Here is a 24,275-nt window from a genome sequence, read left to right on the forward strand (position 1 = left end):
TCTCACTCTCTCTCTCTCTCGTGTCTCTCTATTCCACTCACGACTGCTGTCCTGCCTTTCGCACCTCTTCGACCACCCACGCGCCAGCTCTGCTGCTGCTGCTTCGACTGCCTCCCACTCGTGGGCCCATTCCCTTGAACATTCCTCGATCCTGTTCTCCCGCCGCCGCCTTTCTCCCCATCCACCCGAGCGACTTCGCGACGAAGCGACGAGACCCCAGCGAGGGAACTTCCGGCAGGCCGTCCTTTGTTGCGACCTGGCACCATCAATAGCCCGTGGCGCACACTTTTGGCTGGTCTGCACAGAGTTTTTGGGAAACAACACGAACCTGTTCGTATCCTTCTTCGAGGACGCCATCCATCTGTTTGCCAATACCCCTGCGCGAAGACTGCGCTGGTAGGACGACTCGAGAAACGCCCGTCGCGGAGGCTTCGCCGCAGACTGCTGGACACGCTTCCGCTTTCGTCGACTTCGGTGCCACACGCCTTTCCTTTGACTCAAAATAGCTTTTCTGGGGCAGCTTCTGGGGCGTCTGCATCTCTCTTTCTCTATCTCTCTCTCTCTTGTCTATCTCTATCTCTCCCTATCCATCTTTCTCTCTCTCGGTCGAGCAGTCTTCTGGAAGCTGTGCGAGCACCCGTTGTCGCTTCAGCTTCTCACAGCAGCCCGTGAGTATGCCCTTTTGAGCTCCGCATGACCGTGAAATCGGTGGCGGGGGAGCACAGGAGCAGTTGAGCACACGCTCGCCTTCTTCTTCTTGTATCCCGAGGCGTAAAGCACCATAAGCGAGCCTTGTGCTGATCTGGCTGATCTGTTGGTCAGGTATTTTTGGTAGCGCGCCTAGACACGGCCGGCTGGACGATTCCATTGGTCCTCCTCGAAGCGCCGCGAACAACGCCGCTCAGCTTCCTTCAAGAGTCGCCCACGCCTTGACAGGCGCGTCTGCAAGTCAGACTTCTCTTCACACTCCATTACTGGCCGACACCCTGTCCTTAATTGCGCGCGCCAATATGTGGTGAGAAGCAGTGCTGCTGAGTCGACTTCACCTTTTTCCAGGATTCTTCAAACGTTCTCTACTATCTAATCCCCGCCGCTCATTGCGTGGCATTTGGCGCCGTAGAGATCTGGTATCTCGCCAGTAACAGTCCTTCCTGGCGAAGGCTAGCCGGTACGTCTTCCTTCTCATTGCGCAATGCGAGCATCCTTTCCACATGTCATGTCGCGACCACTGCACCCACAGCGCATTTGTCCCATACGACCTGCAAGTAGCATGGCAAGTGCGACCAATTCCAGGACGCATCTAGACTGCCTGCCTGCCTGCCTGCATCACCAGACCGACCATACCTATGTACTTCTGCCTCGTCGGCCCAGCCCTTCGAGGCTTTCAGTCGCGCAATCTGCTCCGCGACCAGCACAGCAGCTGACATGGCTTCACTCAGATCCTTAACTGCCACTTGGCGCACCGAATCAACGTACTTTGACCCACAGACAGCTCACAAGAAACCTCATGGCCCTCGGTTTTGGCAGAAGCAAAAGATGAATAAACGTCCTCCACCAGAAGCCTCTGCCTTGGACCTGCGGCCATCTATCTTGTCTCCTCTTGGGCCGATGACAAACATGGACGAGCAAACCAAACAGCTGCCCCACCCTGCCTCTTCCGAGAAGCATCCAGGCCTTCGAAATTCACACGAGTATGACGGATTTGTAAGGAAGTTTCACTTTCACAACCTCAGTGATTCAACCAACAACACGACTGGCTCGAATGAATCGTCACCTACCACCACAATATCCACAGTAGACGATTCCAGCGCGACAGAACCCTCTCCTGGCTCGTCACCAGAATCACCTCCTCCTACCACATTTACCGTCGGCATGCTGCGACCGCGAACCGCCGACGAGCGGGTTGCGCCATTCTTCGAGCTGCAGAAACAGCCACCTCCGAGAAAGGGTCGCAATCTGAAGAACCTCGCCGTGGTAACGTCGAGGAACTCCTCCAAGGCCGCATCGACGGCCAGCCTACCATTGCAGATGCAAACAGACGCAACAGCAACGACTATACTGTCGCCAGCGTTCGTCAAACCGCCAACGCCGCCCCGGCGGAAGCCGAGCAATCTTGGTCTCACATTATTGACGCCTGGAGGAAGCAAGCCAGTGCCTCAGCTCACGATACCTCCCACGCCAGGATTCGCACGACCTGGCACTCTGCGCCACTTTCAATCGTCTCCTTCGTTGCCTTTGGTGCCTGGATTTACGCTGGCACAAACCAGCTCGATGGACTACTCGAGGCCGCGTGCCTTGGAGACCATCTTTTCTCCCGTGGGAGCGCCCTCACATTCTCCTCCCATCGCGGAAGCCGAAGAGGAGGAAGAACAAAATTTCGATATACCTCTGTCGCGTGAAGAGAAGCCCGAAGCGTATCCGGATGGGCCCATTTGCGTGTACGAACCTCACATTGATCTATACCTGGAGCCCACTGCTGATCAAGCGCGACAATACGACGTGGTAATGAATGTCGCAAGCGAAGTCCGGAATCCCCTACTCAGTAATTCAGGGCCGGTGCTTGCGGAACCAGAGGTGCGGATAGATGGTGGCGGTGGTATACAGTTCAAACCCAAACAGGACCGGGATCACCTGATGGTGCGCAAACCAAGCGCGCCGGGCCCTGCCAGCCAGGATGCTTCGCCGACAACACCAAAGGCTTCACCGCTCAAAGTCACACCCTCAGTGGGGGCTCGAACCCCACGGGAGCCCGAATACATACACGTCAAGTGGGAACACAACAGTGACATTGTTCCAGATCTCTTGCGACTGTGCAAGTTGATTGACGAGCGAGTAAGCGAAAGCAAGCGAGTCCTTGTACACTGCCAATGCGGTGTCTCTCGCTCCGCGAGCTTGGTCGTCGCATACGGTCTTTATAAGAATCCAACAATGAGCGTACAGGAAGCCTATGATGCCATAAAAAAGCGGAGCAAATGGATCGGACCCAACATGAACCTAATCATGCAGTTGCAAGAGTTCCGTTCCAGTCTAGCTCGAGGCGGACTGTTAACAGCTAGGAGTACACTCAGTCCTATCACCCCTGGCTCGGCTTTGAGCGAGTGGCATGGTCCTTTCACATCAAACTCCATCGCTATGAGAGACGAGCTTCCGTCCGCGATCGAGCCCGCTTCAGAAAACGGATCTGTCCATGGTCGCGAGTCAGTAGGACCAGGTCTATCGTCGCCTTCTGGGTTTGCATGGCCTGTGCCCGACCAGGGCGCGGCAATCAAGGGTGGCAATCACATCAGGAGTATCGTCCCCGCAGGGCCTTTTGTTGACCCATCTGGACATGTGGTGCCCGTGCTGCCGCTTCTCAAAGTTGTCGCATCGCCAGAGTCCATGCCAGCGGGGCCTGTGCGGCAATTGTCGACGCCCGGGAACTTGCCCACAACTGGAAGCCTTGCAGAATCATGTACTTCGCCACGGTCCACAGAATTTGCAATGGCACCGATCCGTCCCTCGCCGGATGTCGATCCTTCAGATGAGTTCGGAATCCTGTCTCCGACGTCAACGGAGTGTGTATCGAAAGGATTCGATCGGTCTGCGCTGTTGGCATCTCTCGGAATGGGCTCCATGCGTGGAGACCAGGAAACCCCTGGTGCATCGTTACCGTTGCAGCAGCGCGATCAACACCACGCTTTACAACAGAGTGGAGCGGGAAGCACCAGCCTGGAACCCGGTAACAGACTTCGAGGCAAGATCTCTTCTCCTTCTCTACGCGAGGAGCAACAGCTGCGCAACTTGCAGGCCAAGATCCAAGCAGACTTGCTGATACGAGAGAGTCCACCTACTGTGGTGCCATCATATGATGCGGCCAATGCACTAATGTCTCCACGAGCAACGCATTTCACCGAGAACCCATTCGCGATGACAACGACGGATTCGTCGTCGAGCATACCTGAGCCAGGGGAAAGCTCGAGGCCTACGGTGCAGGATCCTCGAAGTCCTGCACACAAGGGCGCAAGCCCTATTATTCGAAACATTTTTGATGCTTTATGACGACCACAGAAAGTGTACTAGATGACCGCCGGAGGACCAGCGGAATCTCTTGACTGAAAGTTTGCGCAACGCTATTGATTGAGCATGGCGTTGGTACTCTTTTTGCTTTGGAGGATACATGGGGCGGAGTTTGTCGATTGGGGGAAAGCACGCAGCCACACCCAGTTGCGATTGGGAAAGAAGTTGGCATAAGTCGGGCACTTTACGGAAGCGTACGATTGATGCCTGTGGATAAGGGGGAGGAAGGGAGGAAGGCGGGCATGGGAGGAGGACAGCAGGGAAATGGTATGGGATGGAACAGGTGAAAAGGTACTTCCCAGGAGACTTTGGACTGGAGTAGCTCTTGTACGATATAAGTGCATCAATGAAGTGCAACGTGCAAAGACTACATGTACTCGAATGCGTGCCTGATGTTGTGCTGAATACATGTGATAATGTTGGTGAAGAACGAGCGTGATGATGTCGCTCACAGAATGAGAATCCGCCGTGGTCCCCGAGTTCTATTCCGCAGAAGCATCGAAGACGCATGTCATTGCCCCTCGCGTGTTCCCTTCTTTCGCATGATGAACCTCTCTACCTTATTCTCCTTATTCTCCTTCTCCAACCGGAACATGCCTCCTGATCGATGAAGAGCCCGTTCGCGCGAGCAGGGCAGTCGCAGTGGTGCCTGGTCGCTACTACCCGACAACAGTGACGTGACTGACATAATCAGCGACCTACCCATCCCTTCCATCCTCGGACCTTCATGGCGTCCACATTCGTATCCAAGTCCCGACGAGTGCGCTTCGAGTTGACCCTGCGCATCGAAGACCTCAACAACGTGCCCCTGGTCTCCGGCTCGTCCTTTGTCAAATGGCACATTCCCTCCTCCAACGCCGCTGAGCACCGCGGACGGACCAACAAATGCGCCATCCGCGACCATCGCGTGCAGTACCAGTATGAGAAACAGACGGCCGTACGCCTGACTGTCGGCAAGGATGGCATGCTGCAGGACTGCCCGATTCATTTTGAGGTGCAGCAGGAATATTCCTCGGGCGGTCGAGGTGAGCGGATTAAGCTAGGTGATGTCCATCTCAATTTGGCCGAGTATGTGGACACAGCGCTCGACGTACCTGCGAGTCCTGTTGCTGGTGGTGGTCGCGACGCTGCTGCTGCTGCAACGGCGGCGGCTGAGCACCACGATGAAGGCATTACGAGGCGATACTTGATGCAAGAGTCCAAGATCAACAGTACACTCAAAATCGGCATTCACATGCGTCAGACCGAGGGGACTCGTGACTACTATGCTCCAGCTCTACGCACGGCGCCTGTCTTTGGCGGTATTGCGGGTATCATTTCGTCCGCGGACCCCACTGCTGGCGGTGGCAGTACGCCGCAAGATCACCCGGAAAGCACGCAGGAGTCGATTCCTCCGAGTTTCAATGCGAATAATAAAGAGATGGGGGAATCGCAGGACATGTATCGTCGTACGTTGGCGGCATTCTGGACTTCTCAGCCTGGTGAGCTGCGAGCAGATGATTGCATTGAAGACATCTTTTCGGGCGGCGATGGCTGGGGGAAGGAAGGTCGGCCACGCGTAGAGACGGAGTCGAGTAGCCATCAGCCTGGCAGTGCGGATACGACACCGAACGGCAATCATCATCTTCATCACCACGATGGGATGTCGAGGGATACAACAGCTTCTGGGAGCAGGTCGGGCAATAATGCGGAAAGGGGTGCTGCGACACATGGACACGGACATGGACATGGTCACAGGAGAAATTTCGATGGAAGTCGAAGACTGGATAAAAGCTTGAGAAAGGCGCCAGGAGAGCTGGACGAGATGGATGTGCGTGAGGATCTCGTCAGTTGGAACATTGGGGTGAAGTGAAGCTATCTGGCGCCGAGCTCGCAAGACCTACTTTATAGTCATTATAATCCTCTTTGCACAGTACAAGAGTTTATAGCACTTGTGTGGTTCAGAACTTGGCCCAGGCCTTTATTTTTCCTTTGGTCAACTTGATCGAGGCTACCTACTTGAATTCGGAGTATAGACTACTCCTGCCTATCCAATTCCGGATAATACCTATACACCCCCTGCGAATACTTCAATCTCCTACTACTATTCAAATACTCCTTCAACTCCTCCTTGACCGAGTTATAAAACGTGCCCAACAACTCCGGAAATTCTTTCGAGCGCGCCTCCATTTCCTTGGGAAAAGCGAATTGCAGACCATCCAACACTTGCCACACGGTGGTATCCGCGTACGTCAAACTATTCCCCACGAGATATTTGTGCTTTGCACCTTCGCCACCACCTTTGCCACCTGTTGCTGTTGCTGTTGCTGCCGCGTTCCATTTGAGATTCCTCTCAAAGTAACTGAGGAATTTAGGGATACGATTGGAGCGGACGTCGAGGGCTTTTTTGAGACTTTCGGGTTTTTGGTCGGTGTAGTATGCACTGACTATTCGAGGAACAAAAAAATCACGAGGGGAGATATGTGTCAGTAGGATTGGTTTAAAAAAAAAATCGCAGCAGAGCAAAATGGAAAAGAGGGGGAAGGGGTGGGGGTGGGAGGGGGTTATTTTTTCGAAAAGAAAGGAGAAAAAGAAAAAAAGAAAGAAAGGGGAAGAAGAGAAAAAGGGATAGGATACTTCCTTTTCTTACCAGCAATAGGATGATGCGTATCATGCACCTCATTATTCAAATCCAAAGCCGTCATCATCAACTGTTGGATCCAAAATTTCTTCCTTTCTCTCTCTTCTCTCTCTTCTTCCTCGTCATCCTCTTCCCCCTTTCCGTTTCCCTTGACCTCCCCACCAACCAACCCCGGAATCTTCTCTCCCAAATAAATCAAAATATTCGGCGTCTGACTAATCACCAAAGTTTTTCGATTTCCCTCTTCTCCTTCTCTTCCTTGTCCTCCTTTACTGGCAAAACAAACTCTCAACCCGGGCGGACTAAATACGGGAGGATTCCCCGCTGCAGATTCCAATGCGTGAGGATTCATACAGATGCGTTGGACGGTTGCGTAGCCATTTTCATGAGCAGAGGAAGAGGAAGAGGAAGAGGGATTTGCAATGTCTGTGTAGGGGATTTTTTGGGATTCGAGGGCTAGACGGATGAATTCGCCTCGGCCGGGGATACCGGGGTGGTAGAGGAGTTCGTATTTGGGTGTAGAAGTGGTTGTGGTTGTGGTTGTGGTGGTAGGGGGTTCTTGTTGCTGCGCCATGGTGGTGGTGAGGGCTGAGGAGCTTGGCTGATGATGATGATGATGATGATGATGATGATGATGATATCTTTCTTCTGGGGTTGTTACTGCTGCTGCTGAGACCCTAGCAGGAAAGGATGTTATCGGAGGTTCGGGTGATTGTGTTCCTGTCCTTGTTGTTCTTGTGGTTGTTTGAAGGTGGCTGTGTTGTGCAAGTCTGCAAGAGTACGTTTGTAGGAGAAACATCTCTTGGAGCTTTTTCTTGGTAGTACAGGTATGTGGATAGCTTCGGAAGGGGAGTTGATGATGATGTAATGATTCAATTGGTACTATACTGTCATGAACATGTTACATGTACATCCTACCTACTTACTATAGCCGTTCTAGCTAAATGATACCAACAATCTCATCTACGAGATATCGATCAGTACAGATAGATACTAGCTAGAATAGGAATACATGTATTCTACTCTATCAATAGAATCCATCGAATACTAAAAGTCTACTATAGGACCTGAATCTTCACTCCCCTCACGCTCTCACCTCATTATCTGATGACTGATGACTGATAACCGATGTGCTATATCACGTGTCCGCATTAACCGCTCTGATTCGGCGGAATTCTAGGATAATGCCAGTATCCATGGATGATGGATGGGCTAACTCCATCGCACAAGAGCGGAGAAGCGCTTCTCTCTCTCTTCATCACATACAAGTCCTCTCAGCGTTGACTTCTTAGGAGTAATGATAAGTGGAGCTGCAGCCGCAGACTTTAGATTTATTGTGTGATGGCTTGCATATGCATTGATTTAGAAACAAGATCGCGAGCTGCTCTAGACCACACACACACCCACTCTCTCTCTCTCTCTCCCTCTCGTGTCTGTCCTGCTGACAGGGAGTGGTTGGAGGAGAGCGGTATGTGCTGGGAGGTAGGTAGTAGCTGATAGTAGTATGGTCATGAGAGGTTTGATTGAGCAGCTAAAATGAAATGGTGCGAGAGTAGTTATTATAATTCGTTATTGGGTCTATTTGGCATCCAATGGAGTATACATAGGCCCACTCTTATGGGGCATTTGTGGTCGAATCAGCTTGCTAACAAGAGCTCTCTTGCAGTGAGCTCGTTTCAATAGCCAAGAAGTATTGTAAAAAGTACCCAACGCTGCCGAGCACGTGTGAATGCTTCGCGATCTGGGTCGATAATGTACACGCGAGTGGGATTCATGGTCTGTGAATCGCTCGCTGTATTGCTGCCTGTTCCATCACTTCAAACGGCCTCAAATCATGCTGCGCGGGCAGACTGATATACACCGCCGCTATGGTTGCGGCTCACCTGCGGTCGCTCACCGCTGGGGTGTGCTGTGTAACTGTAACCACTTTGCATCTTGAACTCCGGCCGCAAAGATTTAGAATGTCTGACATCTTCATTGGGGCGCTGTTGTGGCGAGCGTGTGCTGGGGGTTTCGCCGTACAAGCCATACTCTCTGGAGAAGGGCTCTTTGGCGGGAGCCATTCGTGAAACCTGTTCGGCACCGGTGCCAGGTGTGTAGCGATAGCTGGTCTTACGCGGATTCATGGACATGGACTGAGGCCTGTCCGGATATCGCGCAGAGGATGCGTGGTAGGATGGCTGGCGTGTATCACGTGCGTCTCGTGGATCTCGATATGCTTCTGCCTGTGGAACTTCACGAGACCTTGGCATCTCTCTCGAGGGAACCTCGCGAGACCTAGGCATGGTGTCATACATCGACTCCCGATTCCTCGAGGGATATTCGCGGAGCGGTTCTCGCGGCGCTTCCTTCGTAGGCGAAGGGCTCCTCGTCACCCGACGCGTGAACGCTGGCCGCGTTCGCTCCTGTGGATTCGATGTTCGATATCCTTCCGGGGTGGCATACTCCGCATCGTCCGCATATGGTCGACTGCCATAGGGGGCCTTGGCGTGTGGAGGAGCTTGGTGGTCGGGTGTCGTGGCGGGTGTGGGCTGACCATTTGTGAATTCTGTAGCGCGAGAAGTCTTGGGCGGCACGTTCTCGCCTCGCCTCGCTGAAGTGTTCTGAGGCGTGGTGTCAGACCGCTTGACAGGAGGGGGTGGCATAGCGGTCGACCCTGGTTGGAGAGAGGCTGCACGCTGTTTCTCGCTCGCCATGTGCATGTCAGGGGGAGATGACTTCGAAGTATTCAAAGGTGGAGGTCTGCGCTCGTCCACGGTCTCAGCACTTGAACGCCGCTCTGGTGTGCGCGATGAGGTCTTCCGAGTGGATTCTTTCTCACGCTTCTTCTCATCCCTGGAATCCTTGCCGGGCCTTTCCGAACTACGTCTGACAAAACCAGCGGGTCGTCCACTACGATCAAGCTTGACAGACTGCAGTCTATCCTTGGAAGATTCCATACGGACGGGCGATGGTCTACGCTCCTCCGTCTTAGGTCGGGGAACTGCACCACGGGTGGAGTTTATGTAGTCACGCGCATCGGCGTAATGATCGGCCATCTTGCGAGCGCGCTCATCGTGGTAGACTTCTGGAGCATCCCTCTGAGACCGAGGCATCTGTTGATACGACGCGTCTCTCGCTCGTCGAGCGGCGTCTTCCTCGCGCATGCGTCGTGCCCTCCTTTGGTAGTCGTCCAATTCGCTTTCCGAGTCGTCTTCAACATAGGTTTCTTGCTTTCGCTCGCGCTCCTTTCGAACATCACGCTCCGCCTGCCGAACCTTCTCTTTTCGGCGCTCCTTGTCACTATCTTTACTACTGCGGGTGAAACCCCGTGGCTTTTCTTTGCTCTCAGCAGCACGTTTCGGTGTGGGACGCTCGGTATAGTCTGGTTCCTTGTGCACTGTCGTTCGTGGTTGCGCCGTGAAATAGTCTGGAGTTGCTGCGTAGTCCGGCCGTCGCTCTTCGTATTGTGGTACAACACGCTCCCCACGGGAAGGGTATGTACTGCGAGGTGGCTCCGGCCTATACGAGGTTGATCGTACATCGGCGCCTCGAGGTCGTCGCTCCGTGTGGCGGGCCAAGGCCTCCTTTCTCAGCTCAGCCAACTTCACCTGTGCATCATATCGTTCACGTCGGCTCTCGTCAATCAGAATCTCGTAGGCACTCTGGATTTTGTGGAACTTGTCCGAGGCAGCTTGTTTCTCTGCCGGATCGGTGACTTTGTCCTAGAAGGTGTTAGTGTGGGGGAAGTCTGAACGGGCAGGCCGAAAGGTGGGCTCACAGGATGGCACTTGAGCACCAGCTTGCGATGGGCCATCTTGACGGCGGCGGAGGTGGCATCTTTGGGGACTCCTAACGCTAGGTACGGATCAGGAGGTAATGGCGAGGCCATGATGTGGTATGATGCCGGTCAGTGGTGACCGGAGTGGGAGGCGCAAAATCAAGCTGAGGCAGCGGTGGTGGTGTGGTATATCGACAGTGTCGGGTGAGTGGTAGTTGTCAGACGCGTTGCGAGAGCCGATATAGCCACAAAGGAAGTGCAGTCCCTTGCTCGGTCGGGGGCGGAAGGGGAAGGGGTGTCGAGTTGAAGGCGGCGGACAATTCCTCAGCCACGCAACGATGTCGAGTGTCGAGTGTCGAGTAGCGAAGTGATAATCCAGGAGTACAGCAGTAGTTCCGCAGGTCAAGTAGGCGGTGGTCTGGTGTAGGTAGATCTTTGCCTCCAGAACCTGAGTTCCACTGTCTCTGGGTCGGGTCGTTTGGCGGCCGGAGGTTGCCGCTTGGCAATGACGACGGAAAGAAAGCGGTCGAAGACTGGAGCACAGCACTGGGTCGTGGGCTTGCCGTCCAAAAAGGAAAATAATGCTCGTGGATTGTCGCTAGTCGGTGCTTAATAAAAGAGCCCACACGGCGAGCGAGGAATGCGAGCGACCGAGCGACCGAGTGACTGACTGGCTGGACTAGTACTAGGAGGTACTCGCAGGCTAAGGCTAGAAACTAATGCCGGACAGGCACGAGGTGCAAAGACTTCTGCTTCAGGCTTCCAAGCCCAGGTCTTCCTGGTCCCGGAAGAGAGGTCTGGGATCAGGTCACAGCAGAGGCTGAGTCGTTTTCTCGCCCGCGGGTGGTGCAGAGCCGTGCTGTGCTGTGCTTTGCTTTGCGGCGCTGTGCTTGGCTTTGGCTTTGGCGTGGAAGACGGTGAAGGCAGGGGAATGATAATAATGCAGTAGTGGTATGACTAGTCAGTTCTCTCGTGATGATGATGATGATGAATGCCAGTGGGAAATGATCAGGGCGACGAACGAGAACTACGGGCGTGGCGGGAACAGGCTTCAGGACGACGGTGGAAGCGAACACGTTGGCTCTCGCACTAGAACGACCGAAGCAATCATCAGAATCATCACACGGCGCGGAGGAGGATGTGCGCGACGAGGTTCTAGTGGTGGGTGGACTGAGGGCCCCCGCTGTGAAGACGAGGAGGGCAGCAACCACGCTCCACGTACTACCTCCTAGCAGTGACCGACTCTTTTGGCTTCATCAAGTGGACTGGTTGACGGTGAGCACTTTGCAGTAGCCTGCGTCCGCCATCGCGATTGGGCCTGTGTGCCACCAGTAGGACGCGATCCGCACAGGGCCTGCCTGCATCACGATTCGTTTGCACGCACACGCTTCCTTCTAGGGCCAGCGAGGACATCTTCCACACTCCCCCTCCTCCACTAGACTTCCTAGCACATAGTAGTGACTTCGACTCCGATGGTCTGGCCCTGGCAACAAGCTGCACACGAGGAACCACCGAAACACTCGAGGCGGTTGCAACCACGCTGGTATATAGTATGATAGGCTGTCGAAACATCCGAGAGAGCGCTTCTACACAGCTCTGCCGCCGATCATTCTTGATATCATGCACTCCAGCTGTGCTATCACAGAGCTTGCATGCTTGCACGAAAAAGACGACCATCGTGCCGTGCTTCTCTCTTCCTGGACACAAGAGACTGACCACGCATAAAGCTACCCAAGCCCAGCAATCATGCTGTCGTGGGTAGTCAGCCTTTTCTACGCGCTCATCCCTCCAGGCGTCAGGAATCATTCGATTTGCTGCCCTTTCTTTCAATTATTTGAATGAAATATCGTGGCAAACGGCGACGACGACGACTCGTGCACTGCCAAGTGTCTCACGAGGGCCATGTGATGTACGAATTCGAAAAAGATGATTGCACAGCAGCAAGGATCGACAACCAATGGATGGATATTGACTCAATTTGTGTTCACGCTCCGATCAGGTAGTTATGCGCCGCAGTCGACAAAAAAAAAGCTGTCATTTTCCTAATCTCCTTAATGATCGACATGTTCGCTTCGTGTACCTGAGGACAACCAGACAAGTGGATCGTTTGAGTAGGAGGTACATTGTTGACGGAAATGCCAACAAATCTTTTTGATGGAGGAGCCAACCTACATGTACCTACCTACATAACATGATGAACGCCACTCAGTCCATGGTTGGTAACCATGACGACAGTCAATGTCCCACGTTGCTCCATAGAGCACATTTTGCATGCGAAATGGTCGGTAAACTCCTGCAGATCTCAACAACCACCAAACAGCCGATATTTCAACCGCACATTCTTCCGTTTGAAAGAGAAAAAATGGCGAGGTTACGGGCAAGGGAGTCATGAATGGGAGCATCTGTTATGTCATCAGAACGTTAGGTATTTCCATGTATCTATCAGCCTGACATGTATGTAGTTCGAGCAATAGAGGGCTTGGCACGCGCTTGCTCTCTATCTGCCACTCAGCTGTTTGCAGAAGAGCCAGGCTACCTACTACACAGTACATGTATGATGCACAAACGTGCAATGCGACCCATCATCAAGTGTACATGTCCTTCATGCCCAAAACCCCCTGCCGCTGCTGACTTCCTTCATATCAATATGACACTCGCGACAATCGGCATCAAGCAAACCTTAGTCGCATCCTCGACCATTCTGTTGGTGTCATCAGGTCGTATGGTATGTTTCTGGCGTAGCGGTTGAAGAGAGACATCGCCGCGGCTTAGCCACGTGCATCTCGGTGTGGACGGCGCCAGACCTGAATGGGCCTTCCCCGGACGAAAGACGCCTCAATAGTGACATCAATAATGTCCTCTGCAATCGCCCCAGGAGGTAGCCGCGGATCTCCTACAGGTGCCGGATCGCAGTCATGGACCTAAGTACTTCGCCCGAGGCCGATTCGGAAACCAAAATATCAACCACAATGGCCTTGTTGAATGCTTTCGGCCCGCGGTTGTAGGATTTGGCCATGATACTGGTTGCTGGCATTGACAACAGCAGTCTCTGTGCCGACCTTGCGCGGATCAGAGTAGATGGCTTTACCTGCTGTCAGATCTAGCAAAGACTGCCGTTTGCTACCTTGAGACGAGTCGACCCATGGATCCATAAGGCCCTCTTCCCAATTCACAATACCTCCTAGTAGCACCTCTCCCTTCATAGCAATGTCCGCATATGTGAAGCATGGGTCTGATCTGACCTACCTTGTCTTTCAAAGCAGCACATCTACCCTCTTTCCAGTAAGAACTCATATTACAGATGCCAGCCGGAGGTGTGTCAGTGATTAATACCTGTGTATCCTCCGGTACTACATCCCACATCGCTACTGCTGCTTTTTCATTAGTATACTGGAATGCCCAGTTTTGTTTGCCCCTGTCAGGCGAATACGGCGAGCCAAATACACGCAGTATAACATTCTTTTCTGGGATGCCGATTATAGTATGCGAATGCTGCAAGTATACTAAGCTACCTAGGCTGTTGCTTTTCTCATCTCGCTGAGACTACCTTGGTTGGTGAGATCTCCGGCGTGAATCAGCACATCTAGAGCTGGTCAGTGATACAGTTGGGGTCGCTCATGAAGTCACATGTACAACCTACTACCCTTTGGTAGCACATAGCCCTCACCGGGAGCGGAGCCATAGGTGTCGGATATGCAGACGATCCTTATCTTCTAGTATTGCGACATGTTGATTGCTCATAGAGACGCTAAAAGGGTAGTCTTATAGCGGGACACAATCTTGGACACGGCAGTCAGCTGTCACTTGGCACGATCGAGGAGGCTTATATCATCGCCCCTTGATATGCAATTCAAACTGTTCGTGATATGCCATGTGATTCCTTTTGTCGAATTCTGCATCCTCGCCCAGTAACTGTAAATTGTCTTGAGTGGCATAGCCCGCAAGCAGGTCTAATGAAGACACAACGCACTGCGAATCAAAAAGCCTCTAGAGGATGCTAATGCGCCGCAAGCATAGTGTCCAGAAATCCAGAAGTGTCACACTTCTCAACAATGTTTGAAGGCTCCACTTTCTCGTCAATCCTGATTTCGCTATCGCGTGCTGGAATCCCTGCGCAACCCAGTCACAGAGTACATTGGTGTTCGTATTCTCTTGTCAAATTGCTAGTTGGTTGAGATCTTCCTCTTCATAAAGCAGTGGTGGCCATGTCCTTCATCAGTAACTAATCGCCGAATGCAGTTGTGATGCTGTCTCTGAGTCTGGCTAGCTTTCAAGGAAGGCTTGCGTCGCTGTTGCTGATGAAAGCTGACTATGGAATCATCATCTAGGGTAGTAGTAGTAGCTTGAGTGCTAACAAATGCGAAATCGAATTCGAGACCAGAAGCGTCCGCATCATTGTCCTCAAGGCATCATTCCTGTCGGTGTCCTCAGTTCATTCAGTACGCGACGCCGCATCTCGAATTGTGATTCCGGCATAAGTGTACTGCTGGAATACCTTAGGTGCTATATCGCAAATCGAGGATTTTTGGTGTTGATGGAGAGTGATAATTCCGGTACACCAGGTATAGGTGAAGCGCTCGGTACGAGTAGCTAATGGCTAATATCGACTGCCGAGAGTCGAGACCGAATTAGCTAGTAATTGCGAGATACTGAGTACAAGTGCTTTACTGTTGCCCCAGTCGTAAGCCTTCCCTTTATCCGGTTCTGGCTGTTCACTCCAGTCGTAGTTCGCTATAGCCTATAGGTTTTATATCAGCAGCCCGCTCCGCGTCCTCATTTTCAGCTAGCTCATCATCGATCGAGACTCCTCCAGCTACTACTGGAGCCCGGCCAGCCCTCGTCGTCCTATTCGTAAGTCGTCCGTGTCGCCCCATCATCACTCCTGGTGACCACGTCCCCTTGTTGCACCTCAAGTAGTTCGAAACCGGGTGGGTCAACAAGGAAGGAAGGAAGGAAGGAACAACTGGTGTCCATTCCACCTCGGAACTATATTCACTTCATTAGTACCTACTTTGGACTTGGGGCACTGTTGAACGATGTGCTTACCTAGGTAGTGGAGGTATACACCTCTCAGAACAGCTGCCCAAACAGCGTATTTCCGGATCGACCAGATGCCGCGCGTTTACCTCCCGTCGTCAAATGTGTTCTTCATCGTAAGATTGGTTTCGTTTACCAATTCCTCGCGCAACCATTCCGATATCGATATACGAGGGGTTTCATTTAGATCGATACAAGTTATATACGGTGCGGGGATTGCGATCGGAGTATACAATCAGAAGATGCTATGGATCTGGACGACAATATTGCAGGAGAAGAATGTTGTGGTATGCCATCCGTGTAGAAAGAATAATATGCCCGACGCGAAACTAGGTACCTAGGTATCTGAAGAAATTGATCTCCCAATATTGTACTCCGTACCGTGATCTATCGAAAGCGGAGGCGGAAAAGTCAGTCTACAGGGCCTGTATAGTATATGTAGTGTGTTCGGTGTTCCGTCTGATTTTTTGAGTTAGCTACGTACTTCGAAACCCTTATATCAATATATACCTACCTACCTGACATTGAGCCTCCATCTAGTAACTTCCAAGCGTCCGCGCTTTAACATGTAGCCCCTCCATTCAGAGCACAACCTTTGATGCCCAAACCTGGGAAAGTCATGCAGGTACCATGCAGGCACTAATATAGAGACAGTTAGCACGACGGACAGACTGTAACAGCAGTTTGTAGGTCTGCTAGGAGGTAGTAACTTACGCGTAGCCCATCATTGCCGCAAGCCTCACAATCTGCCCTCTTTACCTGATTCTCGTAGAGAGCAACTGCGTTGGTGAGCCCTACGAAAGCTATGCAGATAGCTGCTAGGAAGCGAGAGGAGACCATTTTTGGTAGTAGTTGTTGTTCTTGTTCTTGTTCTTGTTGTTCTTGTTGTTCTTGTTGTTCTTGTTGTTCTTGTTGTTCTTGTTGTTCTTGTTGTTGTTGCCTGTTTGCTGAAAAATTGGGAACGCGGGATGGTCTCGTATTTAAATATTGTTAGACATCTAGGCCGCTAGGCCCTTGTGCCCAGGTTCAACGAAACAAGTGCTCAGTAGTCGGCTCCCTCTGTCTCAATACCTCCGACCCATCCGTTTCCGTAATACGAAAGCGTCGGGATGACCTCGCAACTAGAGATAGGATATACTAACAAACGGACGACACTGATCGTTCTAGCCCTAGACTGGACTTCCTTTCTAAAGGATAGGCTCGTCAGCAGACAATGCTAGACATCCCTTGTTCTGTATATGTATTGGCTAGGGCCCGTCTAGTGCCGCTTTCAGTCTTCGGCTTGGCTGTTAGTCTGTTTGCTTGCGTTTCGAAGTAGAGACAAGGTTATTCTCTGGACTTGGCGACTTTCAATCAGCTAGCAGTATACAGCATAGCAGCATCAGGCATGTAGGCGAATCACTAGTAGGCGATAGAGAACACACGTAAGAAGGTGGCTCAGGTGGTCGTATAAAGGAGTACACGAGCGTACAAGAGTCTTGTCAATGTAACTTATGACTTCATCTCGCAACGCTGTATTCGGTCGATCCCAGCTATCCAAACTCACTTACCTGTACCTTCTCGTATCGCGCTGTCAAGCGAGGCAACCGAGGAATCGCGTAGGGCCCCCCGACCACGGAGAGTGAGGTTTCCGTGTGACTTATATACTGTAAGGTGAGGTGATGTTGATAATTCCTTACTTGGGTCCGGGCAGAGATGTCCAAACCTTAGTAAAATAGTAAAAGTAATTACTAATAAGTAATTACTTTTTACTAATCCCTTGGTTACTTTTACTTTTACTTTTACTTTTACTTTTACTTTTACTTTTACTTATGACCTTTGGGGATTAGTAATTAGTAAAAGTAAAAGTAAAATAGTAACAATAATTTTACTAATCTAGACTATATGTACCTAATACCTATATATTTATAAAACATAAGTAGTTTAGGAGGGATATATAGTAAGTAGAGGATATATTATATATATAAGCTATCTATAGCTCTAATACCCTTAATAGAATTATATTTATATAATATTAGTATACTTGATAAATATAAGAGAATAAGATAGATACTTTATATACTTATATACTAGTAGTATAGCATTTATCTATCTATTCTAGTAATATATATATATATATATATATCTATTCTATATATTGCCGCTGTTCTCTAAGGTATAGTAATATAGTATATCTCTCTTACTACTATCTATACTAGAGTACTCTCGTCTTTATAGAACTTATATATATCTAGATAAAACTTAAGTATATTGTAGTATACTAGTATATTATATAGAACTACCTATATAAATAATATAAAGAAGTATAGAGACTATACTATACTATACTATACTATACTATACTATACTATACTACTTACGTTACTAATTAGTAAATATATTTACTAATTAGTATTACTTATTACTTTTACTTTTACTTTTACTTACGACCTTCCGTTAGTAATTAGTATTAGTAACGTATTTTACTTATGACCTATATTAGTAAAAGTAAAAGTAAAAGTAATTACTAATTACTTATTTTAGAGTTTGGACATCTCTGGGTCCGGGTATTCTCAGAGATGCGGGAGTAACGGGTACCTGAGTGCCCATGGCAACATCTTCACGGAACGTAGGGCTGCAAACTCTCAGGCACCTCCTGGAGGGAGCTCCGAACGTAGGTCTACCATCAACGGCCACGCCGCCACGCTGCTCAAGACTATATGTGCACATCTCAACGCGGGCGACGACCAGAAGTAGGGCACACGAGACACTGCACACTGTTCCGAAGGCGAGTCTGTAGAGGCCCAAGCCAAGTTGATGCTCTTCGGCGGTAGGTATGTATGTAGCTCAGGCTTCTCTCGTGAAATTGGGATACAACAATGTCTAACAACAACAACAACAACAACAACAACAACAAAACAACAACAATATAAGGTGAGGTGTATACCATTCTTCAACCCTGGTTCACCATGAACTCTCAGTATGTAGTAGTGGGGTACCTGTACCTACCTCATCACGAGACACACCGAATTTGGAGCTGTTGATACTGAAAGACAGGGCACACAGCGCCCTTCTCTTTCTTTGATTCCACACCTACAGGTACCTCACCTACATGTAAGTGTCGACAACATGGCCAGACCGACGAAAGGCCCATCCGAATCCAACAAGAAGGTGTGGACATGGCAGATGAAATATGCCCTCTACACCCTGGACTCACACCACCATCTATCGGCCGCGCAGGTCACAGCGGTGTTTAAGCGTATCTTCGAGAGAGAAGTGTCGGAATGGGTCGTTACAGACGAAAGACTTCAGTTCCTGATTAAGACTCACCTGTATGAAGGGAAGACCCAGCGTAGCCGACAATGGAGGGATATTTACAGCACGGCTACGAAGCCGGAGGACATTGCCAGCAGACGTGTCGTCGAAGCAATGATACAGCAGACAATGTCGAGCATGGATAAGATGCCCGCAGTGCCAGCAGCAGCGACGACGACAACGGCAACGACGACGACGACGACGACGGGGACGACGGGAATAGCTCACTCTTCTCGACACCCAAATTCTCGCTCTCCTTATAATACCTCAGCAGCACCGAAAACTCCTGTACCGGCGCCTCTCAGCAAACAAGCCCCGATAGGTTCCTGGGATCCAGCGTTGACAGACGATGATGATGATATTATTGCTGTTGCGCCTAGTCCCAAGCGACGCAGGATTACCAGCACGATTCAGCACCACCCAAGTGCTGACCTATCGCGGCAAAGCCGATCAGTCAGAACACCGCAGAAGAGAGTCAAAAGACCTTCGGTACCAAAAGTTGGCTTCCTGCAGGCTCATGGTACTCTTATCCAGTGGCCGCGAGATAAGATTGAAAAGGCAAAACATGATCTCCCAGAAGTGCCCGAGGTCGAAGCTCATCCGCCGCAGAATGGTCTATTGTTTCGATACTACAGGGAAGACACTATAGGCAGTGAGCTACGTAACAGCCGGAATGGCTTCGTAGCTAGGAAGTTTGAATTCGCGAAAGTGGATTTCAATCAGCCTCCGCCGCTATGTAACCAGCTAGATTGGGTTGATGTCTTTTACCATATCGATCGCTCTGGAAAAAAGATTGATTGGCCATCAGTTTTTGTGTCTACCTCGAACAGTTTACTCTGGACCTTACAAAAAGCGCTAAAGGAACTGAACAAGAATCCCGGATCGATTCGCATCTCCGTAATCGATGCTTACGTATTAGACCGGAAGTCCGTATACCATGTACTGCCATACCACAGAAGGCTGCAACTGAAAGGCGAATTTACCGACGGTTCATGGAGATATCCGGGCACGCATGAGTTCTTAGTGTATAAGCGAATCCCGGGCAAGGCCGTTATACACACATTTGACCTTAATGAGCTCCTACACTTTGTCCAGTACAATCAAGACGCCTACGACCCCGTTATCGAGCGTATTCTCCGTCGAGAAAGATTGGACCAAAGCGGGGATCTGAAGTCCGATATCTACAAGAAACTCGTCGACGACGCTATTCCCTTATGCCCAACCATCGTATCCGGCATAGCAAAGCTCACCGCCTTCGCTGGAATAAAGTCCTACGCCCCAATTTCACAAATCTCAGCCTTCGTCGCCGAAATCATAAAAGGCTGGGGCCTCAAACTCCACCACCGTTCAGCCTCCAAATGGTCCGAGCTCGCCACGACCTACTCCACCGCCCTCTTCCAATACAGCGCACAACCCCGCGTAAATCTCCGCGAAGAAATCTGCATCAAACGCGCCTTCTTGGAAGGTGTCTTTTGGGGTTCTTCCAAACATTTCAACCCGCGCCATTGCCCTGAACATGTGCAATCGACATATCGCTCTGCCAAGAAAATTGGGTTGGAAGATCCGGGGAAAATGCTTATGGATGAGGTTTCGGCCATGCAGATGGCTTTGATGTGGTATGAGAAGACCCTACAGAGGCGGTTGCCTGGGGGGCATAGGTCGCAGCTGTTGTTGTTGGAGGAGGAGGAGGAGGAACAGAAGGGTTCTTCTGTCGTTAGTGATGAGGGGTTTGCTGAGGATGAGGATGAGAATCACGAGAATGTGAATGTGAATGAGAACGAGAACGAGGATGATGATGGTGATGGTGATGGTGACAGTGATGATGGAGAAACGTTTGTCGCGGACAAGTTCTTTATTGGGAGGCGCGATGCTGGTGCTGGTGCTGGTGCTGGTCATGTACCAACAACGACAACAAAAGCACCTCCAACCAGGGCGGGAGGGCATGACGACGATGATCGAATCATCTACATGTACGGGAGTGATTAAAGTAGTGCTTGGGGGTGGATCGTATAACAGCAGGCGGGACCTGCAAGCACCAGTAATTCTTTTTGGGGGGAAAGGATGTCGACATGTTGAGGCAGCTTTTTATACTTGGAAATACTATCAGATGTCATGTCTACCACAATCACTTGCTTCACCAACCTGTCGCTATGCTATCGTAACCAATTGATTCGGTGTGTCTCGCGTTCTGTATACTACAAATGAAGCCTGCGCGACACCAACGTGGTGTATTTCGTCCTGCCAACTACTCGTAACTGGTCGAATGTCAGCAAGTTTCTCAGTACAATGAAGAAGTCGTGCTCGAAAGGGAGTCCCTACCGTGGCGCATCGTCGTTTGAAGCTGCAGGCGTTTCCGCGCTGTATGGAGCTGGCGTCTCTGGGACACCTCCAGGCGTTGCGTAATTGGCTGGAGTGTTGTATGCAGCACCTCTGTAAGCACCAGGTGTAGGTTGATCGCCATAGCCCGCTCCTGGAGTAGGCGCAGAATATGCGCCTGGGGTCGGCGCTTCGAGCCCAGAACCAGAGTACGCAGGGGTTTTGCCACCCGAGTTTGCAACATAAGCCGGTGTGCGACCTCCGCCAGCGTTCGGATTCCATGCAGATTGCTGCAATCATGTTAGTGAAACACTCTCAGGTTGTCAAAGACGACAGACTACTTACTGCTCCACCACCGCCGCCGCCCCATACGGAGCCGCCTCCATATGATGTGGCTCCTCCGTAACTCGTTTGCCCGCCATATGAAGTCGTGCCCCCAGCACCATAAGCCGTCTGTCCACCACCACCAGCTTGCCACGCGGGTGTTCGTCCCCCATCGCCCTTCCAGGCAGGTGTGCGACCACCGCCTGCCATTGCATATGCTGGGGTTCGACCACCACTCGCCATGGGCGGCGCTCCGTAACCAGGCCTGCTAGGAGTTGCACTTCCCATGGGTGGCCCTCGGCCTGGCGGACCCCGAGGTCCGCCGAAACCGAACTCATTCGCGTTCGGGCAGATGACTTGTCCACTCGTGGGGTCAATAACAGCCAATTTCTCCTTCGGCATCGTGAGCTTCTTGTTCTTGCTGTGCAACTCGACAAGCGCACCAGCGTCACTGGACTCCTTGACGATTCCAATCATGGCCTTCATGGGCCCAACCTTGATCTTGACGGTACGGCCTACGAGGCGGTCACGGCCCCTCTGCATTGGCGGTGGCATCGGGAGAGGCGCGCCTGCATTTGGTCCTTTCAATGCCTGGTTCATCTTCGTCAAGTCTGGACCAACGCGACCACCCTTGGCAGCCACGGTGAGGACGTTATTGGTCCGGGCAACGAATACGCCAGCATTTTCTCTGCTCTCCCGTGATTGGGCAAAAACGTAGCCACGGTGGACGTGCAGGACTTTGCCTTGACGCGCCTCGCCTCCGTACTCCTTGATCGTGTCTTCGGGCTTGATCTCGTTACCTTGATGATCTGTGGCTGGGGCGCCTTCTCGACGCTTCTCGATCTTGTTCGACACAGCAGATGGTAGAAGTGCTCGCACACTGCCCAGCTGATCCAGAACGCGCAGACTCTCGCGATCGACCTTGACCACACAGGCAACCGTCGATGCGTCTAATTGCACAAGATCGAATAGATCATACTTGCTTGCACCAACGACACCACCACTGTCGGTTGCTTCGCGGAGATCTTTGGAAAATACTGTGATCTCTTGCTGGTTGCTATCGGTAAGGATGGTGATTCTGTCATCATCTCGAATCCTTACAACCATGCCGACCTCATCTTGGTATTTGCTGCCACCAATGACCTTGACATGGTCTCCCTCTCTAAAGAGCTTGCGCAGATCTTTGATGGGAGCTTCAATGACTTGACCCGCCAGTGGTCCAGAGTCCACCGAGATCTTGATCACTTCGTTATAGACCTGTGTCGCCCGTCCGTTGACGCCTTTCTGCTCACCGCGGAATATCTCAACTTTGTCGCCTGGCAAGTAATCAGCACCCGCACCGGCTTTGAGAGTCGCCGCAAGAGCAGCAAGATCCAGGTTCTCGGTTCCGTCTTCGGTTGCAGCCGCAAATTTCGTGACCTCTTCGAGCGTTGGGTTGACATCCTCAACCTGGAGGTGGGCAACCTTGAAGAAATCGACATAGAACCCTTCCTCGTATTCTTTGCCCTGATACGTCCAGACGTTGCCAATTGTAGGCTTCTTAGACAGGTACCGACCGTGTTTCCTCTTCGCTTCGGTCTCGCTGAAGAGACGGGCCGGAGGCCGCTGCTTGAATGGCTGCACAACGCGCTTGCGCTTCATGCCGCCTTGTCCATCGGGCTCCATCACCGCTGCAGCATTTGCGTCTTCGGTCTGGCCATAGTCCAAGCGCGGTATCAACTTGAGCTTAACTTCTGTCCCGTTTGCCTCGACCTCTTCGACCATGGCAAGGTCGTTCGCGTACAGGCCGCGCTTGGGTCGCACATACATGCCCGGCTCAAGTGTTTTACTCTTTTTGACTCTCAGCAGAGCCGGCATCTCCTCGATGGGAATGAGCTGCGGCTTGGTACCCATGAACACGTTTGTGATACCATCGAGAGCAGCAGTAACGTCGTCCAAGCGCCGCGCTTCCACGTAAATCTTGCCAACCATGGCGCCAGTGCCGGCACGCTCGAAGGCAGAGAAGATCTGAACTGGTTCTCGAGACCGCTGTCGCTCTACTATCCGTTTCTGGAGCGCGAAGATGATCTCACGCTCTTTTCCAGGGCGGCATTTCATGAACCAGATTCTCGGGTCATCGGCGCTAGGCATCAACAAGCGCTGTGGCACTATGCCAGACGCTGAGCCAGAAGCACGATTCTGTCGTCCGTACCTCTCCTTCAGGCGTGCTGCTGTCTCCTCCACATCCATAGCTTCCTGTTGTTCACGCTTGCGGTCGAGTTCTCTATGCATGCGATCGTCCCTGTCGGCACCAGGAGGCAACTCTTGAAGATCATCCGGGTGCATTTCCTCGCCAGGGAGATCGTCTTCTTCCTCGGGCTCCTCTTCATCATCCTCATCGACCTCAGCCTCGACATCGATGAATTGGTTGCGTCTTTGCTTTCTACGCTTGGTTGGTCTGCCCACATCATCTTCATCGTCCTCGTCCTCTTCCTCTTCCTCGTCCTCTTCTTCCTCTTCGTCTTCGTCGTTTCCGTTCGCGTCATCGTCGTCTGCAGCAGCGTCCTCGGCAATTGGCACCTTCATCTCATCCTCATCGGCGACTGGTGGCTTGGCATCATCCTCATCGTCAGATGCGACGTGTTGGCCAGGGTTGAAATCATCCTCTTCCTCGTCGTCGGGAAACTGCTGATCGAGGACGTTGCTCATTGCGGCTCCGCGTTCGGCAGGGCCGGAAATAACAGATATCTCAAGGCTTTCTTTTCGGAGCTCGCGGATGAGGTAGAGTAGCACGTATGGACGAAGTGGATGTTTTGAGGTAAAGGGGGAACAGAAGGGACGGGAGGCAGTGATGTTGACTTGATGCTGTCCTTTGTTAGGTAACCGACC

The 24,275-nt window shown here is 51.5% G+C and overlaps 8 protein-coding genes across 8 annotated transcripts; 3 read left to right on the plus strand and 5 right to left on the minus strand.

Moving 5' to 3' along the window:
* Window positions 1–10: 10 nt before the first annotated feature.
* Window positions 11–4,423, plus strand: SEPMUDRAFT_146756 (DSPc-domain-containing protein). The gene is made up of 3 exons (XM_016903843.1): window positions 11–668; window positions 823–1,168; window positions 1,440–4,423. The coding sequence occupies exon 3, from the start codon at window positions 1,537–1,539 to the stop codon at window positions 4,036–4,038; it is 2,502 nt and encodes an 833-aa protein (XP_016765941.1). The 5' UTR covers window positions 11–668; window positions 823–1,168; window positions 1,440–1,536; the 3' UTR covers window positions 4,039–4,423.
* SEPMUDRAFT_113800 (uncharacterized protein) lies at window positions 38–538 on the minus strand (the record flags this gene model as incomplete). Its single annotated transcript, XM_016901053.1, has 2 exons — window positions 38–256; window positions 329–538. 2 exons carry the CDS (start codon window positions 536–538, stop codon window positions 38–40), a joined length of 429 nt encoding a protein of 142 aa, XP_016765942.1.
* Window positions 4,424–4,658: 235 nt separating the features above from the next.
* SEPMUDRAFT_146757 (uncharacterized protein) lies at window positions 4,659–5,982 on the plus strand. The gene has a single exon (XM_016903844.1). It carries the CDS (start codon window positions 4,784–4,786, stop codon window positions 5,906–5,908), a length of 1,125 nt encoding a protein of 374 aa, XP_016765943.1. The 5' UTR covers window positions 4,659–4,783; the 3' UTR covers window positions 5,909–5,982.
* A 96-nt stretch (window positions 5,983–6,078) lies between these two features.
* Window positions 6,079–7,193, minus strand: SEPMUDRAFT_27515 (uncharacterized protein; the record flags this gene model as incomplete). Its single annotated transcript, XM_016908427.1, has 3 exons — window positions 6,079–6,482; window positions 6,686–6,781; window positions 6,839–7,193. Coding segments are annotated over 3 exons (855 nt in total), but the record flags the coding sequence as incomplete, so codon positions are not given.
* Window positions 7,194–8,252: 1,059 nt separating this feature from the next.
* SEPMUDRAFT_146758 (uncharacterized protein) lies at window positions 8,253–11,348 on the minus strand. The gene is made up of 2 exons (XM_016903845.1): window positions 10,437–11,348; window positions 8,253–10,380 (listed from the first exon to the last, which is right to left on the minus strand). The coding sequence occupies exons 1-2, from the start codon at window positions 10,545–10,547 to the stop codon at window positions 8,509–8,511; spliced, it is 1,983 nt and encodes a 660-aa protein (XP_016765945.1). The 5' UTR covers window positions 10,548–11,348; the 3' UTR covers window positions 8,253–8,508.
* Window positions 11,349–13,625: 2,277 nt separating this feature from the next.
* Window positions 13,626–13,946, minus strand: SEPMUDRAFT_10223 (uncharacterized protein; the record flags this gene model as incomplete). The annotated part of the gene is made up of 1 exon (XM_016900508.1): window positions 13,626–13,946. A coding segment is annotated over one exon (321 nt), but the record flags the coding sequence as incomplete, so codon positions are not given.
* A 4,635-nt stretch (window positions 13,947–18,581) lies between these two features.
* On the plus strand, window positions 18,582–20,753 carry SEPMUDRAFT_113805 (uncharacterized protein; the record flags this gene model as incomplete). Its single annotated transcript, XM_016901054.1, has 1 exon — window positions 18,582–20,753. One exon carries the CDS (start codon window positions 18,582–18,584, stop codon window positions 20,751–20,753), a length of 2,172 nt encoding a protein of 723 aa, XP_016765947.1.
* A 69-nt stretch (window positions 20,754–20,822) lies between these two features.
* On the minus strand, window positions 20,823–24,221 carry SEPMUDRAFT_146759 (transcription elongation factor Spt5). Its single transcript, XM_016903846.1, has 3 exons — window positions 21,429–24,221; window positions 21,087–21,373; window positions 20,823–21,022 (listed from the first exon to the last, which is right to left on the minus strand). The coding sequence occupies exons 1-3, from the start codon at window positions 24,093–24,095 to the stop codon at window positions 21,013–21,015; spliced, it is 2,964 nt and encodes a 987-aa protein (XP_016765948.1). The 5' UTR covers window positions 24,096–24,221; the 3' UTR covers window positions 20,823–21,012.
* Between the last annotated feature and the right edge of the window lie 54 nt (window positions 24,222–24,275).

Source organism: Sphaerulina musiva (assembly GCF_000320565.1).
Source record: "Sphaerulina musiva SO2202 unplaced genomic scaffold SEPMUscaffold_1, whole genome shotgun sequence".
Taxonomy (NCBI): domain Eukaryota; kingdom Fungi; phylum Ascomycota; class Dothideomycetes; order Mycosphaerellales; family Mycosphaerellaceae; genus Sphaerulina; species Sphaerulina musiva.